The sequence below is a fragment of the Sporobolomyces salmoneus genome (genome assembly GCF_050403485.1).
Source record: "Sporobolomyces salmoneus JCM6883 DNA, S_salmoneus_JCM6883_v1_ctg2, whole genome shotgun sequence".
NCBI lineage: Eukaryota > Fungi > Basidiomycota > Microbotryomycetes > Sporidiobolales > Sporidiobolaceae > Sporobolomyces > Sporobolomyces salmoneus.
The window spans coordinates 154275-169857 of NW_027481161.1; the positions used below are offsets into that span (position 1 = coordinate 154275).

Here is a 15583-nt window from a genome sequence, read left to right on the forward strand (position 1 = left end):
TTGGTTCGAGGTGCGCGAACTGAGTGATTGACTTTGTGCCGCGCGGGAGTAATCTCTTTCTTCCTCACGCAAGTCACTACGTTATTCTCTCAGTCATTAGCACGTTTGTGTTCACGCTCCGAGCGAGCCAGCTTGACGGACCTGAACCTAACATGTGAACGAACAAATCGATTCTTCGCCTGGACAGAGCTCAAACCTCGGACTCAACTTCTGTCCAGGTATCGGTGGTTCAGTTCCTCGGCCGTCTCAATACACAGACGCGCGGAGAACGCTCGCAGGCGCCGCGAAGCCACGGCCAGATGTCGACTGAACTGCTCTCGACGCGGACGAGATTTCGGCACTTGCTTCGGTTCGAACGACAGCATCGAGATCTCCTCAGACTTGCTCAAGCCATGAATACGAGGTGAAGCCAAAACAATGCATGTGATTTACAAGGCAACAACAAACGTGTATTCTAGTCGAGAGACAAGAAGGCTCTTTTTATGCGATGTAGGTAATATGGAGAGAGAGATGATATGCAAGGATGAGAGACTAGAATGCTCGATGATAAGAGGTAGGATAACTGTTCATGAAGAGTGGAGGAGGTTGAAGACATGCCATCGGGAGAAGGAACCTGTGCCAGCTCCAATAACGGGCTGGAGGTACCTCGCGCAGTAGTCCTTGAGTGACCCTACACGATTGAGGATGCCATGTCAGTTAATCCCATGTCGAAAGGTCGAGAATAAGGAAGACTCACCAAGCTTTGTACAGAGTCGCGCCCATTCCAGCGACGACGAGAGCAGACCACAAGGTTCCGAGAGGTCCCCTGACTTTCCTGCCTGTGAGGGTCGTAAAGAGTCCTTCGAGAACAATCGCGACTCCTTGAGACATAAAATAGATCGATCCTCCCCATCTGAGCAAGAATGAGTAAGGCTTCGCAGGCGGCGGAAGGGTAGAGATCGCAGTTGAGAGACCTAGCATCAACAGAGTCGAGTGCGTGAAGCTCATCGTCAGTTCCCGGCGATCGATCACGACAGATCGAAACAACGTACCGAACTCGTGAATCCATGAACTGAGAGCGAATACCCCCAAGACTCCAGCTACTCGTCCGAACTTCTTTCCAAATAATCGCTTCGCAGGGTCGAAAGCGAGGAAGTGGAATGGCCCTATCATCATCGAGAGAAGCCCGCGTCAACTGACTGCGCTGCTTGAGAATGCCAAAGCGGAAGGGACGCACGACTGAAGAAGCTGTTGACATGAGATACAAAGAGGGAACCAAAAGGTCAGCACCGTTGCGACTCGAAAGACATGCGAGAACTGAACGCACCTATGCCATTGTTGACTCCAGAATCTCGCTACCGAATGAGGAGGTCTCGAGAGATTAAACAGCGGTGGGTACTCCCTCGCGTCAAACGGAGGTGGTGTGATGGAGGCGGGAAGTCCGATTCGGCGCAAGACGAAATTCGGGAGGAAGACTCCGAAAGTCGCGAGGGAGAAGCCAAGGGTGAGAGCAGCAAAGACTGCGATTCCGAGGGCAGCTCCTGTCGTGATCTCTCCGACGAGGTGAGCGCGATCAGTGGGGAGCTGAGAGAATAGTTGCGATCTGGAACGGCATAGAATTGTGAGCTTCGTAGCTTTCGATCGAAAGGCGTGCGAGAGAGGGCGTACACGTAATGATCTCGAGAGTGAGCGGGTTCGAGTAGAATAGCCGAACAGAGGACGAGTAGAGGGTGCGACCAAGCGATTTCGAAGAACAATCGACTAAAGAATGCTCCTTCCTGTCGAGGGAACGGTGCAGTTGTCGTAGCTCCGAATTCGTACCCATTTCCCCGCATCGAGTAGAAGAGGTGCAGTGTCGACTTAAGGACCTGCCATGCGTTCTCGTTCTTCGCCTGTTCTCGTCTGATTCCTTCGAGGTAGACGTGTCTCAGCTTGACGTGCTCCTTGTGCGCTTCTTTCTTCGCCTCCTTCTCGCTGTTGCCTTCTCCTGCTTTCGCGTTCCCGTTCCCGTTTTGTTCAGTAAAGTTTCCAGAGTCTTTCGCGATTCGGTTCGCTTTTCCTCCTTGATCTGGTTTCTCCTCTTCCGTCTTGCCTTCCTTTTCATCGAATCCGACGAAGGTGTACGGCGTCAAGTCTTGAGCCAAACCCCATTCGAGTCCTTTCCACACCCCGTAGCCTCCCATGATTCCAAGGACGAAGTTGACTGAATCGGCGAACCTCATTAAAGCGTTAGTGCAAAGTACCGCGTTCGGGCAAGAGCGATATAGCTCACCTCCTATAGCTTGATTCCTGGGTTCTATGGCGTAGGTATAAGGAGCGCTGAAGGAGTACCAGAGAGAGAAAGGCATTGAGGCGAGTCGCACGAGTCGGGAGACAGTCGGGGAGAATCGTGGATGCAGCATAAGACATTGTAGAAATATGGGTATCACGAACTTGAACCTGTTGCGATACGAGTGAGTACATCGTGAGCGGCGAAACCAATGACGAAAGAGAAGAGGAGGAGAGAGACTGACATCGCGAGCGGGGGTAAGTGTGGTCCCTCCATCAGGTACTGTGCCATTTTGCCTATGTACAACAAGCAGTCGAGTGAGCGAGAATATGATTGAGGTCAGTCTTCTCCGAATGTTTCTTTCGACTTTTCCGCTTCTTCCACACCTTATATTTTTTCGACCTGCCGACCCACTCTCGAAAGCCATCCTAATCATGGCCAAGAAAACGAAGCAAGTCGACCCACCAAGAGCAGAACCAGAGGAATCAGAGGAAGAAGAAGAGTTTGATCTAGTAGCGTTCCAAGCTTCGCTCGATCAATCCGTGAGCGCCGCAAAGTCGCTCGTAGATAGTTGGATTCCTCAAGACTATGAAGCTGGGGGAACCAGGACGACTTCAGTGCAGACTCTGAAAGATAGGGCTCGTCCGCCAAGGTGAGCTCTTTCTCCTACTTCTCCATGCGTAGAGGCTAGCCTGACCATCATCGTTGATAGGATGGGACTCGGAGCTTCTCCAGCCGTCATCCATAAACAACAAGCAGAGGACCGTAAACTCAAAGAGCGACTCCTCGGAAAAAGTCGAAACGGTTCGTTGGGAGACGAAGGCTCCACCGTGAAAGTCGACGCGTCAAAGACCAATATAAAGGAGAATGGACAAGACGAGGCAGTTAGCGAATCGGACAGCGACGAGGAGGATAGTCGGTCGAGGGTAATCAGTAAAGGGAAGGGGAAAATGGACACTTCGACCTCAACAAACGGCGTCAAACATGCGCCAAACAATCCTTTCGTTACTCAAAAGAACGGCAGAACGACTACCACTCCGCGGAAACCCGATGCCGCCTCGACTCCCCTCTTCAACGATCCTTCTCCTTCGAAACCTTCCCCCTCGAAATCTTCCGCCCAACCCGAAACCGCGACAACATCTGCTCCCATTTCGAATCGTAAGATTGCCCCGGGATCGTTCTACGCCAATAAGGATACCGCCAACAAACCTGCCGCGGAAGCTGGAGCCGGCCTCTCGAAGAACCAGCGAAAGAAGTTACGGAAGCAGGAACGAGAAGAGGAGAATAAGAAGAGGTTACAGGAAGAGAGCCGGAAGGAAGAAGAGTCGGAGCGGAATGGCAGCGTGAAACGCGCAAGAGAAGAAGAAGAAAATGGGGGAGAAAAGGAGGACGTCGAGATGGAGACGGAGGAAACTCACGAAACGAATGGAGAGGACGAGTCAACACCAAAGGTGACGCAGAACGGAGTTAACGACGGTCAGAAAAAGAAGAAGAAGAAGCGGAAGGGAAAAGCGGCGATCGATTCGACGACGGCCCCTCCTCTGCTGAATCTCTAGGGTCTCAAGAAACATACCGGTGCAATGAAGTTATCGGTGTACGAGGTATCTGGAAAAGGAGAGCGCTTGTGGAAGAGGAGCGAAACGGCTCGAGAGAGAGCACGGGGTCTCTGTGTCATTTCGGAGGGACAAGGTTCGTCTCGGTTCTTTCTCTCGTGGCAAGCTTGTCGCTCTGCGTGGCTGATAGAGCGATAGACTGCACACAGCAGGACAGCGTCGGCCTATTGTTACGGGAAGCACCTCGAGGCCGCGGTTCAAGCTTTGCTTACAAAAGGATGTTTTATCACGGGCCGATGTCGCTATCCTTCCGCCGGTCTACTCTTGTACACGAGGACGTTCTCCCGACTCTTCCTTTACCATTCTCTACATCTCGAGTGCTATCGAAACGACTGTTCTCTCCAACTTTAACCCCTTCTCAAGGTCAAAACTCTGCTCATGACCCCACGATCAACTGTCTCCCTTTCGCTCCCCCCAACTGGAACTCCACTCTCCAAGCCCCCTTATCCTCCCGACCTCTCAAGCGCCATCGATCTGATTCGACTTGCCCTCGCGCTGTTCGCCGCCCTCGATCAAAAACGAAGAAAACTTCAGATCTGTCGGACGATCGCAAACTCGGTCCCTTCGCGTGGCCGCCATCGATGAGTTTCTCTCCCTGTTGCTCGCTGTGAACTTTGAGAGCGCAGTCTCAGCCTCGCATCTCTTCGGATTTGAGCGTGGGCGGTTAATTCTGAGTTTTTCCTTTCTCGACCGAGTGAGAATTATTCCCCCGTTCCACGGGAAGGTTTCGCCAGACCCAACTTGACTGACAAGACAGTTCTATTCTAGGTCCAGTGGCGTCGCAAAAGAATCGACAGTCTTCTCAGAACCTCTCCTCGGGCAGGAAGAACGAGACCCGAGCCAAGATCGACGAGAGGAGAGGCAATGGACGACTCGTGCGAATCGATGCGAAAGGAGCTGATTTTCGGCGCAATCGCGATTTGAGGTTTCGAAGGGGGACTCGCAAAATCGCAAAATCAGCTCGTTCCGACGCTAAAACTGGGTTCTAGATCTGTTCTCACGGTCGCTTCCCTGTCGAATTCGATATCGATGGCCCCTCGTTTCCCCAACGATCAGAGTCTGGGGCCAGCTAAACGGGGGCACACGAAACGATTCAACGCAACCTCCTCTCGTCGCCTATAAATTTTCGTTTCTCTTCTCTCTCTCTTCTTTCTCCATCACTCTCTCTTCACCCGCGCTCTCTTCAGCACTCTCGACCACAGCACTCTTCGCTCTTCTTCGCTCTTCTCCTCCTCTCTCTCAACCCTCTCTCTCCTCAAGAAACCAGCAACAATGGCAGGCGGAGCGGCACCAGTCGGAGCTTACACCACTACTTCCAACCTTACTCGCAAGCAATTCCTCTTTGCGTTCTCGCTCGTTACCTCTCTGTACGTTTGCCCTCCGTCGAAAAATCAATCAACGTCACAAGCTGACCTTCCGCTTTTCCTCAGCTTCTTCCTTTGGGGTTTCTCGTATGGTCTCGTCGATGTCCTCAACAAGAAGGTCCAAACGACCTTCACCATTTCCCACTTGCAATCTACGATGATTCAAGGTGAGCTTTACATTTACTCAAATTTTGCGAATTTCGTTTTCTGACTCGTCTTTCGCTTCAACAGTCGCCTACTTCGGTGCCTACATCGTCTTCTCCCCCGTCGCTGCCGTGTTCGCCTCTCGATTCGGCTACAAGGCTGGTATCTTCCTCGGTCTCACCCTCTACTGTTGCGGAGCTTTGGCGTTCTGGCCGACGGCGCACTACGAGAAATACTTCGGATTCCCCCTTTCTGCCTTCATCATCGCCTGTGGACTTGCTACACTCGAGAGTAAGCATCTGGCTCGTTATCCCATCGTTCTGGCAACGTCAGAGAGGCTAATTCTGCGTTTTTCTCTCTCTTTCTAGCCATGGCCAACTCTTATATTACGGTTCTCGGAGACGCCAAACACGCCGCTTTCCGTCTCAACATCGCCCAATCTGCTAACGGACTCGCCGCCTTCATCGGTCCTCTCATCGCATCCAAGGCGTTCTACGGTCACGGACAAGAAGATTCTCTCGGAGGTCTTCAATACACCTACCTCGCCGTCGCCTGTCTCGGAGCCAGTATCATCGTCCTCTTCGCCTTCGCCAAGCTCCCTGAGATCTCTGAACAAATGGTCGCTGAATCTCAAGAATCCTTCGGAATCGTCGACGAGCGCCCCCTCTGGAAACGCAAGCACACCGTTTTCGGTTTCCTCGCTCAATTCGCCTACGTCGGAGCTCAAGTTTCTTGTGCAACCTTCATCGTCAACTACCTCGCCGATAACGCTGGTCACACGAACTCTTCGGCGTCGCAGATGCTTTCTTACATGCAAATCACCTTCATGTACGTTTTTCGTTTTTTCTGGTTTTCTTCTCCCTTCTGACATCCTCTCTCCTACAGGGTTGCCCGATTCGCCTCTATCCCCTTCGTTCGATTCCTCTCTCCTGCCACCGTTGTCTCGATCTGGGCCACCATGTGCGGACTTTTTGCCATCGTCGCCGCCTTCACCAATCCGAAAACCGTCGGAACTGGAGCTCTCTTCGTCGTCTTCTTCTTCGAGTCGGCCATCTACCCTACTGTCTTCTCGCTCGCCACTGGTAACCTCGGTAAATACTCGAAACGAGGAGCTGGTCTTCTGTAAGTTTTCTTTTTTCGTTTCTCGAGTCTGCTTTCCTTCTGAAGCTGACCCATTCGCTCTTCCTGTGTCTACTAGCTGCATGGGTGTCGGAGGTGGGGCAGCTTTTCCCCCAATGCAAGGAGCCGTCTCTGACAAGCTCGGCTCGCCTCAATCATACTTTATTCCCGCGATTGGTTTCTTCTGCACTGCGGCCTACGGATACGGAATGGTCATCTACGAACGACGAATGGCCAAGAGGATCGCTGATGCTGCTATCGCCCAACCTACCGCCTCTGGAACTCTCGACCGCGCCGACTCCTCTTCCGATGAAAAATACGAGGAGGACAAACTCGAGGTCGCTCACATCGCCTAGTTCCCTCTCTCTCTCTCTTCCCTCCGTGTTGTCTTCTGTGCTGTCTCTATCTCTGTCTATTGTCATGGGGTACTTTCTCTCTTGTTCATGTCTTCGCATCTTATAAACTTAGTGTGTTAAAAATATTAGCTTGTCAAAGCAACCCAGTTCTCATATCAGATCTTCTCAAGTCCTTCGCGAGAGAGTTTATCGGATAAAGCCTTGCCACAGGTGGTAGATAGAGTAGCTCGAGCGAGTCGGAGTCGACATTCGAGACGGCCCGAGCTTTCTCTAATCCCCTCTCATTTGACCCAGAACGAGTCATTCTGGTCGCAGAAGGACTCCGAGAGAGTGTACAGCCTCTACAAGAGGGTGGAAACCTAGGTTCACAGAGTTGGATTGATTTGGTGCGATCAAGAGGAATGCCCTCACGCAAGTCGCAGTCCTCTCTCGCTGAGGTGTTTGTGGGTTTGCGCTCGATGTCTATCGAGCCCCCCTCCGCTGACGATGGCAGGCAATCTCCGGCATTTGCTACTAAGTTGCAGCTATCACTGACGAGCGAGTAGCCAGTGTCGTGTTTCCCGTCAGAGATGCCAGCAGCTCGTGCTCGCATAGAGACGAGCAATGTCAACTGTCTGGACTCCGAATCGATACCACGAGGGAAGAGATCAAAGCACGTAGATTACGTTGTCAAGATCTGGAAACTACTGAGAATGTGAGCCACGTATCTGTCAAGCGCTTTCGAAAGCTAGAACAAAGGCTTGTCACTATATGGCGTCTCTTGATAACGATGTGTCGTTCCTTCGAGAAAGAATGTCGAAATTGACAGCGTTCAGGAGCTCGAGTCGAGGGAGCGAGACGTCTTGACTCGCGGTTTGTGAGACTGAAAAGCCCGGAACCTTCGAGTCTGAGACATCGCGCGACCCGAACACCTGAAGCCGGAACGAAGGTGGTAGGGCGTGGAAACGGGATACAGAAAGCAGTGAGGTCAAGGAAGCTCCGCGAACAAGCAAGGAAGAAGAGGAAATAACAGTACATTACAACAGGATTTGAACTTAGACTTCTTGAGAATTGCCATTCGTCTTGCCGGCGATTTCGTCCATCGATCGCGAGAACTTTTCGCTTCGTATTGGTGCAGCGAGGATAGAAGGGTTTCCGGCTTCAGGCAGCGACGTGAACGGGTTCGAGATGTAGGCGGTATAGGAATTGTGAATCGCTCGAAAGATCTGCACAACTCGGGGTCTGAGCCAAGATCGCAAAGCTGATGAAGAGATCCTACTCACAGTCTTGACGTCGACGTCTCGAATGACTGCGTCTGCTAGCGCGAGGATTACGACAAACTTTACTCGAGTATTCGTTTGGTAACCGTACCTGAGCAGACTAGACGTTAGCTGCATCCTCGCGACGTCGGCTATCTGGGACTCACACTGCATAGTCTTCCATTGCGTATAGCAGACCGAGGTAAGATTCAGTCGTTTTGGCAGCGGGAGCCTCTGGATGAACGAGGAAAGGAGAATCCGAGTGGGGTCAGCGATCATGATCGAGACGAGAGGCGCGGACGTGGAGAGTACTCACCTCGCTCATCAAAGAAATCTAGCGCGGTATGAGCCGCGTAATGCCACTTGAGGTCGTTCTGTCCACCTCGTCTTGATGAGAATGATCTCAAGAAGAGTGGATTGCCTTGCTTGCCGAGAACTGCGATCGAGAGGATGGCTAGTTGAGCCATCGCTCCTTATATAGAGAGCTTTCTTCAGGCCGATTGGAGTGAGTAGAGTCGGGATTATAAGATGAAAGTCTTCCGCGAACTCGCGGTTTCTCCTCGACACATCACTCAGATCAGCTCGACAGCCCGATATATACAGCAACAGGTCTACCGGAGTCTACGGACGACCGTTCAACTGGCACCTGCGTCCGCGCTGCTTCTGTAGAGCTCGCCAACTCTCTCTCGACATTCATCTATGCTCTCCTCTCAACCTCAGCCATCCCGCTTGACGGACTCGCCATGGCACCTGCAGCCGCTGTATGGTCTCTGTCTCGGGCAGACCAAACTGTATGACCTCTGCTGCGAACCGGTGAGCGCGCTTCCTCTCATTCTCCCTCTCGCTGCAAGTTCTTATGTCTGCTGTAGATCACAGGTGCACGTAAACCTCATCTCGGACTTCCCAAGCAAAAGATCACGACACGTCAGAAGCGACAGGACCGTATCGCTCAGTCTGCTTCACCTGTCAATAATTCTTAACAGTTGGGGCCCAATGCAGCCCCACCTCCGACACCCATGCAGCTAGTAGACACAGGAAGAGCGAATGGGTCAGCTTCAGAAGGAAAGCGAACTCGAGAAACGAAAAATGAAAACTTACAGAAGACCAGCTCCTCGTTTCGAGTATTTACCGAGGTTACCAGTGGCGAGCGAGAAGACGCTAGAGTTGACATCCGCTCCGGTATCAGAGCTTGGTTGTTGATGATGCAACAGCCGGAGTCGAGTGCAGCTCACCGGTTTCAGTCACATGGGTCCTCTCAACCTGAGACCGCTCCGAACAAGTAAATCAGGTTACTCCACCAACTCTACAGGAGAACACTCCTCCCTTCGCCTCGAGGAACACTACAAACAGGCGCTACATGCATTCGGCGGGCACGCGAAACAAGGGTTGGAAAGCGAAGTCAGTGGTTTAGAGTTTGTCTCGTTTTCCGCTTCCCGTAAAACCAGGGTCGTTTGTTCCGTCGTGCTGTAGTGGGTGCAGAGATACTTCCGTAGATTCACTAGATCGTCCATGACGAGTCTACATACAGTTTGATAGAGCTTTGCAATGCAAAACAAACTTCGTCAAAGGCCGATTTTTCCTACCTCGAAATTTCCGCTGTCGTTGATGTCTTCACAGAACCGTAAGGTGTCTGAATGTCTAACACCTATCTCAGTGAAGATTCTCGAACAAAACGTGACGGTTAATCTCGCGCTCGAGTGTCGACGTCGAGCAAAGAGCACACTTCTCCTCCTCACCAAAGAATTCGACAGCGCAGCGATAGGTTCGAAAGGACCATCAGACTCTACGCAATAGCGACAGGACCGCTAGCAAACCTTTCATAGCTCCTCCAAACCTCCGAAACCGTCCTTCAACTCGCTTGATCTCCCATCCTCTCGAGCTAGGCCAGACTCCTCGAAGAAGCTGTCATGTCGACTCCAGGCTCTACACGACCTCCGTCGCCGGCAGACCAACCCGAAGGGCCTCTCATGCGACTCGGCGAGCCTCTTCTCCCTCCTCCACTCTCTCTTGCACGTTCTTACCTCTGTTGTGAATCACAGGTGTTGCCGCGATGGACCGCAAAGCTCGATCGAGACCTATGCGTAACATTCTCTCGCGGTTACTCGCAACCGGCAAATTCGAGATCACAGTTTTCGGAGACAAAGTCATTCTCGACGAAGGTGAGTTCCGCTTCTACTGTCCTCTTCGTGCAACGTGTCTGATCCAATCACCTTGCAATAGACATTGAGAACTGGCCTCATTGCGACTTCCTGATCTCGTTCTACTCTGACGGTTTTCCCATCGACAAAGCCAGTGAGTTCTCTCTGACCCTACCTCACTCAGGACTCAACGACTGACTGTAGCCTCGACAGTCGCTTTCGTCGAACTCCGCAAGCCTGTATGCGTCAACGACCTTCCTCTGCAAAAAGTCTTCTGGGATCGACGAGTCGTCCTCCAGATCCTCGACAAGATCGGTGTTCCTACCCCGAACCGCCTCGAATGTAATCGAGATGGAGGTCCCCAACTCGACAAATCGATCGCCGACCAGATACAACAGAACATCGGAGTTCGGGTCGACAAACCTCGTCCAACTTCGGAATTTGCGATGCAAGACGACGACACGATCGCAATCGACGGCAAGACGATGAGGAAACCGTTCGTCGAGAAACCTGTTAGTGGTGAGAACCACAATGTCAACATTTACTTCTCGAAGGATAAAGGAGGAGGAGCTCGTCGTTTGTTCCGAAAGGTGAGTCTCGATCTACCTCCAGTCCCGCACAACGCGGCTCGCTCATCACATGCATGGCAGGTCGGTAATCAATCTTCAGCGCTCGAACCCAACATGACTGTTCCTCGCACCGATGCTTCGTACATTTACGAGCAATTCGTCGACGTCGAAAACGCAGAAGACATCAAGGTCTACACTCTCGGTCCCAACTTTGTTCACGCCGAGACTCGCAAATCCCCAGTCGTCGACGGAATCGTTCGTCGCAACACCGAAGGCAAGGAGATTCGATTCATCTGTCAATTGACGGACGCCGAGAAGAAAATGGCGAGGGATATCTCGATCGCGTTCAAGCAGAACATTTGTGGTTTCGATTTACTTCGAGCCGGAGGCAAGTCCTACGTTATCGACGTCAATGGATGGTCTTTCGTCAAGGGTAACGACTTCTACTAGTGAGCCCTTCTTCCAGTTCTCGCTCTGACAAGACGAGCTGAACGTTCCCCTGTGCCTTGCCACAGCGACAAGTGCGCCGAGATTCTCACGAACTTCTGCACTCGCAAGATGCCTTCTCTCCCGAAACCCGTCTCGGCTCAACCTGATCAATCTCGCGAGAAGTCCTGGACCCTCAAGAGTACGATTTGCGTCGCTCGACACGGAGACCGTACCCCGAAATGTGAGTCGCGGCCTCGAACGATTAGAACCTCACCTAATCCATACCGCTTTCGCTTCCAGGTAAACTCAAGTTCAACTTCAAAGGCAAAGACGCTTGGAGTGCACCTTTCATCAACCTCCTTCAAGGTCGCACAACCGAGATTATCCTTCGAGATCCCGATCAACTACAGTACATCGCCGACGCGGCGGAAGAAGCTGCCGGCATCCCTGACTCGGATCCTGAACAACTCGAACAGTTGCGAAAGATTATCGAGAAGAAGAAATCGGCTTCGGGCACGAAGGCTCAGTTGAAACCTGCGTTCACGGCTGATGGAGTTTGTGAGAAGATCGCGGTCATCGTGAAATGGGGCGGAGAGGTACTCGTCATCGCTACCCTCGAAGAAGAATGCTCAGTCGCTGACAGTTTCCCGTTCGACTTGGCAGTTCACACACGCTGCACGATATCAAGCTCGGGATATCGCAGAGAATATGCGCAAAGGTATGTCTCGAATCGATCATTGATCTCGTGCTCTGCCTCAACGACGACAAACGAGTAGATTACACAATCATGAACAAAACTCTCCTCGATCATACAAATGTCTACACTTCCTCCGAGTACGTTTCTCTCTCAGTTCCCCATATTGTAAAGAGGCTCTCTGACGTCCCAGAATTCCGTAGACGTCGAGTCGTCGCAACTGCCGAGATCTTTACTTCGTGAGTTTGACTTTCGTTCTGCTTCCGAATATTCGACTGAGCGCTGCACTCGTCGTCGCAGAGCATTCCTCGATGAGCGACGGGACCGAAACAGCGAAATGGACAAGCAACAGACTCACCAGCTCATCATCCGAAAAGATCTACTCGACGATTCGAGCGCTGCGAAAGAAGAGGTACACTGTCTCTCCATTCAGGGCAACAGGCACGCGCTGACTCTAAGGGAGTTATGCGGTATACAGATGGAGAAAGTCAAGAAAAAGCTCAAGTCGTTGTGTCGACCGGGACTTCACGTACGACCGGAATTCGCTTGGCCTCTCGAGGAGGAACCTTTCGAGGTGAGTGTTCCGTCCATCGTCTATTTGTGCGGAGACTCACCTCATATCGATGCACAGGTTGTGAAAGAGACGATCGAATTGATGAAAACGTTACGTTCGACGATGAATCAAAACTGGGATGCTTTGGCCGTCGAAAAGATTCAACCTCGATGGTGCTGTGGAGAATACCCCTACTTGTTCAGAGGTGAGTCGCCTCCCGATATCAGCCCGTCTCTTCAACGAAGCTGACCTGATGGTGGCATGTAGAGAGGTGGGAGGGATTGTTCGCGGATTGGTGCGATGTGAGTCTCGATAAGTTCGACCCTTCTCGAGTTTCAGAACTCTACGACTCGCTCAAGTACGATTCGCTACACAAGTGAGTCAACCATCGAGACTGCCCTGCTCTGTCTACTTGCTCACAGACCGAGCTTCCTCACCAATAGTCGCGTTTTCCTCGAGACCATCTTCAACAAATCTGGTAGTCTCGCCGGAAGCCGAGCTTCTTCCGTCGACAGCCGCTCGACTCTCGGAGGCAAGGACTCAGAGGACAGCGGTCCTCCTCGTATCCTTCGAGAACTATACACAAGAGCGAAACTCCTCTTCGATCTCAGTAAGCTCGACCGAGCGATCGCCACCGCCTCCTCACAAGTGGCTGACGATTCGTGTGTCTCGGTAGTTGCACCCCAGGAGTATGGTATCGAGCGATGGGAGAAGGAAGAGATCGGTCTTTTGACTTCGCTACCTCTGCTCGAACAAATCGTTCGAAACCTCAAAGACGCGAAAGCTTCGGATCACCCATCCGCCAACTTCTACTTCACGAAAGAATCTCACATGTGAGCTCATCGCCACCTATCGAAGTCGAATGAGGTACAAAATCTGACTGTGTTCTAACTCGGGAAAACAGTCACACTCTCGTAAACCTTGTCACTCTTTCCGACTTGCCCATCGTCATGCCTCATGTCCCTGAACTCGACTACATGTCCTACATTGCGTAAGACTTCATTCCTGCCTACTCAGCTCTTTCGAGTCTTGCAACTGACGGTTTTGGTTCCCAGTTTCGAGATTTACGAACGCTCGAAAGGCGACACGAAAGAACTTTCCGTTCGAGTCAGTCTATCCGCCGGTGCTCACTCTGCCGTACTCGATGCGAGTCTTGACGCGAAACATGCTCTACAAGTACAACCGCGTCGCGCTTTGACTGGTTCGTGTTTCCTCGCCTCAGCTCTTCAAGTCTACTTTCACCGAATACTGAGAGTTCGTTAATGCGGACAGACTATATCAACTTGGATCGAACGATCGAGATCTTGAGTCGACACTCGAAGAAAGCTGAAGATAAACTACTCAAGAAGAGTACGACGAAACTCGAAGGAGTAAGTCATGTTCAGCCTTTCTACATCCGTCACATCTGCTGATCATTCTCTCTCTGCGACATCTAGTTCTTACCTATTGAGGGAGACGTTGTGTACCGAGGCGCGAAACAACGAATGGAGGAGATTCGGGAGTTCAACGTGAGGAGACAAGGCGACGGCTCTACCTACTCCGGAGCTGGAAGTGATCGAGGAGATTAGACCGGTCTCTCGTGCTCTCTTCGATATAGAATGTAGATGCGAACTGTGCTCTATTCGATAAATGCATAATCCAAAACACCCTGTCTATCTACCCTCGAACGTCTTAAGCGATCATTGTTTCCGTTCCTGCTGTTCCCAATGTCCCTTTGCAAAAGTCCCGGCAACGATCAGAGGGAACACAAGTGTCGCATCCGCGTAAACTTTGACACTTTCCCCATCGATCTTGATCTTGCCCCAACTGACGGCTTCGTCTGGTCGAGCACCGGAATCTGACCCATCGAATTCTTGTCCGGTATTGATGTAGACGGAGAAATCGGCTCCGTTTCGCTAAAAGGAGGAACCGAACGAGCTTAGCGACGAGCGAGAGAAGCCGAAGGACGGAGGAATCGACGACGGCGAACACGAGAGAGGAAGGTGAGACTCACGAATAACATCGAGTTTGCGATTTGATGTTTACAAACTCCTCCACCAAGGATGATCATTCCAGCTTTCTTGCTCTTGATTGAAAGATCGTTCAGTCTTCGGATGTCTCCAACGATGTCGACGTTGAGGGGGGTTTCGCTTTTGTCTACACGCTCATAACGAGATGTCAGCAGATGAAGGGGAGTGAGCACGAGGAGATTGAGCTCACAGGTATGGAAGTACATCATATCACCGAGCGACCCGTCGGTCAAAGCTGGACAGAAAACGGGGATTTGATTCTACCTCACAGCTCGCAGCGTCAACACTCGTCTCAAAAGTATCTACAGCGAATCAGGACTTACCTTGTGAGCCCAATACAGAATGGAGCTCTCATCATCGATTTCTTTCCCCAATCTATCGATCACCTTACTCGGTGTCCATCTCGTTCGACTTTCCCCTTCTTGTTCCTCCACCATGTTGTCCAGAATCGGCATTACCCAATCCTCGAATTTACAATAGTTGTCATTCGGAACCAACAAATTCCCGATCCTGTTCAAACCTCTCCTCCTCAACCCTGCTCCATCTTGATTGAACTCTCCCTTTGGAGCGAGGAAAGTAGGCCCGAGACATTTGATGAGGTCTTCTTCGATCCCTCCCGCGGTCGTGACGAGACATGAGACGTAGTTGTTCTGAACGAGGAATCGAATGATTTCTCGTAAACCGGACGAAACGAGGTTGGAAGTGTAGCCGAGGAAGATGGAGCATTTCGTTTGTGCTCGTACTTTGGGGTCGAGTTCTTCCGTCTGAGAGTCGGGGTTGATAGGCTCGTCTGACAATCTCCAATTTCGCTGGAGAGGAGAAAATCGAAAACCGAAAACCCAGCAAATTCTGAGCTTCTTCACTCATGACCCGGTTTTTCGAGAGGGCAGAGTTTGAGCTCACCATCTTATCGATCAATTCCATCGCTCTCGCCAACCCATTAGCCTGAAACCCGATCGTCTCGTAACTTTTCAACAATTCGTCGAGGCTGTGTCGTTGATTGAAATCGGGTCCCTTGATCCGTGTGCCTTCATACGCTTCGGATTGTACGAATACAGCTGCTTTCGCCGCATCAGAGGCGGAGGAAGTCGAAGCCATGAGCCGAAAGT

General features: G+C 51.5%; 6 protein-coding genes across 6 annotated transcripts; 3 read left to right on the forward strand and 3 right to left on the reverse strand.

The window, feature by feature from the left end:
• Positions 1-531: 531 nt before the first annotated feature.
• Positions 532-2539, reverse strand: JCM6883_003572 (wax synthase family protein; the record flags this gene model as incomplete). Its single annotated transcript, XM_076628543.1, has 8 exons — positions 532-670; positions 737-953; positions 1032-1145; positions 1217-1227; positions 1307-1582; positions 1648-2182; positions 2252-2418; positions 2493-2539. The coding sequence occupies 8 exons, from the start codon at positions 2537-2539 to the stop codon at positions 532-534; spliced, it is 1506 nt and encodes a 501-aa protein (XP_076491279.1).
• A 143-nt stretch (positions 2540-2682) lies between these two features.
• On the forward strand, positions 2683-3804 carry JCM6883_003573 (uncharacterized protein; the record flags this gene model as incomplete). Its single annotated transcript, XM_076628544.1, has 2 exons — positions 2683-2900; positions 2961-3804. 2 exons carry the CDS (start codon positions 2683-2685, stop codon positions 3802-3804), a joined length of 1062 nt encoding a protein of 353 aa, XP_076491280.1.
• Positions 3805-5133: 1329 nt separating this feature from the next.
• On the forward strand, positions 5134-6844 carry JCM6883_003574 (uncharacterized protein; the record flags this gene model as incomplete). Its single annotated transcript, XM_076628545.1, has 6 exons — positions 5134-5228; positions 5292-5392; positions 5457-5660; positions 5738-6197; positions 6255-6491; positions 6568-6844. The coding sequence occupies 6 exons, from the start codon at positions 5134-5136 to the stop codon at positions 6842-6844; spliced, it is 1374 nt and encodes a 457-aa protein (XP_076491281.1).
• Positions 6845-7878: 1034 nt separating this feature from the next.
• Positions 7879-8549, reverse strand: JCM6883_003575 (trafficking protein particle complex subunit 2-like protein; the record flags this gene model as incomplete). The annotated part of the gene is made up of 4 exons (XM_076628546.1): positions 7879-8049; positions 8107-8194; positions 8250-8316; positions 8399-8549. The coding sequence occupies 4 exons, from the start codon at positions 8547-8549 to the stop codon at positions 7879-7881; spliced, it is 477 nt and encodes a 158-aa protein (XP_076491282.1).
• Positions 8550-9989: 1440 nt separating this feature from the next.
• Positions 9990-14033, forward strand: VIP1 (inositol polyphosphate kinase VIP1; the record flags this gene model as incomplete). The annotated part of the gene is made up of 20 exons (XM_076628547.1): positions 9990-10059; positions 10122-10241; positions 10303-10374; positions 10434-10810; positions 10871-11238; positions 11305-11459; positions 11519-11814; positions 11882-11936; positions 11995-12052; positions 12116-12151; positions 12213-12324; positions 12391-12486; positions 12544-12670; positions 12733-12841; positions 12909-13075; positions 13142-13298; positions 13370-13456; positions 13521-13666; positions 13738-13835; positions 13902-14033. 20 exons carry the CDS (start codon positions 9990-9992, stop codon positions 14031-14033), a joined length of 2838 nt encoding a protein of 945 aa, XP_076491283.1.
• Positions 14034-14144: 111 nt separating this feature from the next.
• On the reverse strand, positions 14145-15572 carry DYS1 (deoxyhypusine synthase; the record flags this gene model as incomplete). The annotated part of the gene is made up of 5 exons (XM_076628548.1): positions 14145-14360; positions 14459-14601; positions 14665-14734; positions 14798-15283; positions 15378-15572. The coding sequence occupies 5 exons, from the start codon at positions 15570-15572 to the stop codon at positions 14145-14147; spliced, it is 1110 nt and encodes a 369-aa protein (XP_076491284.1).
• Positions 15573-15583: the final 11 nt, after the last annotated feature.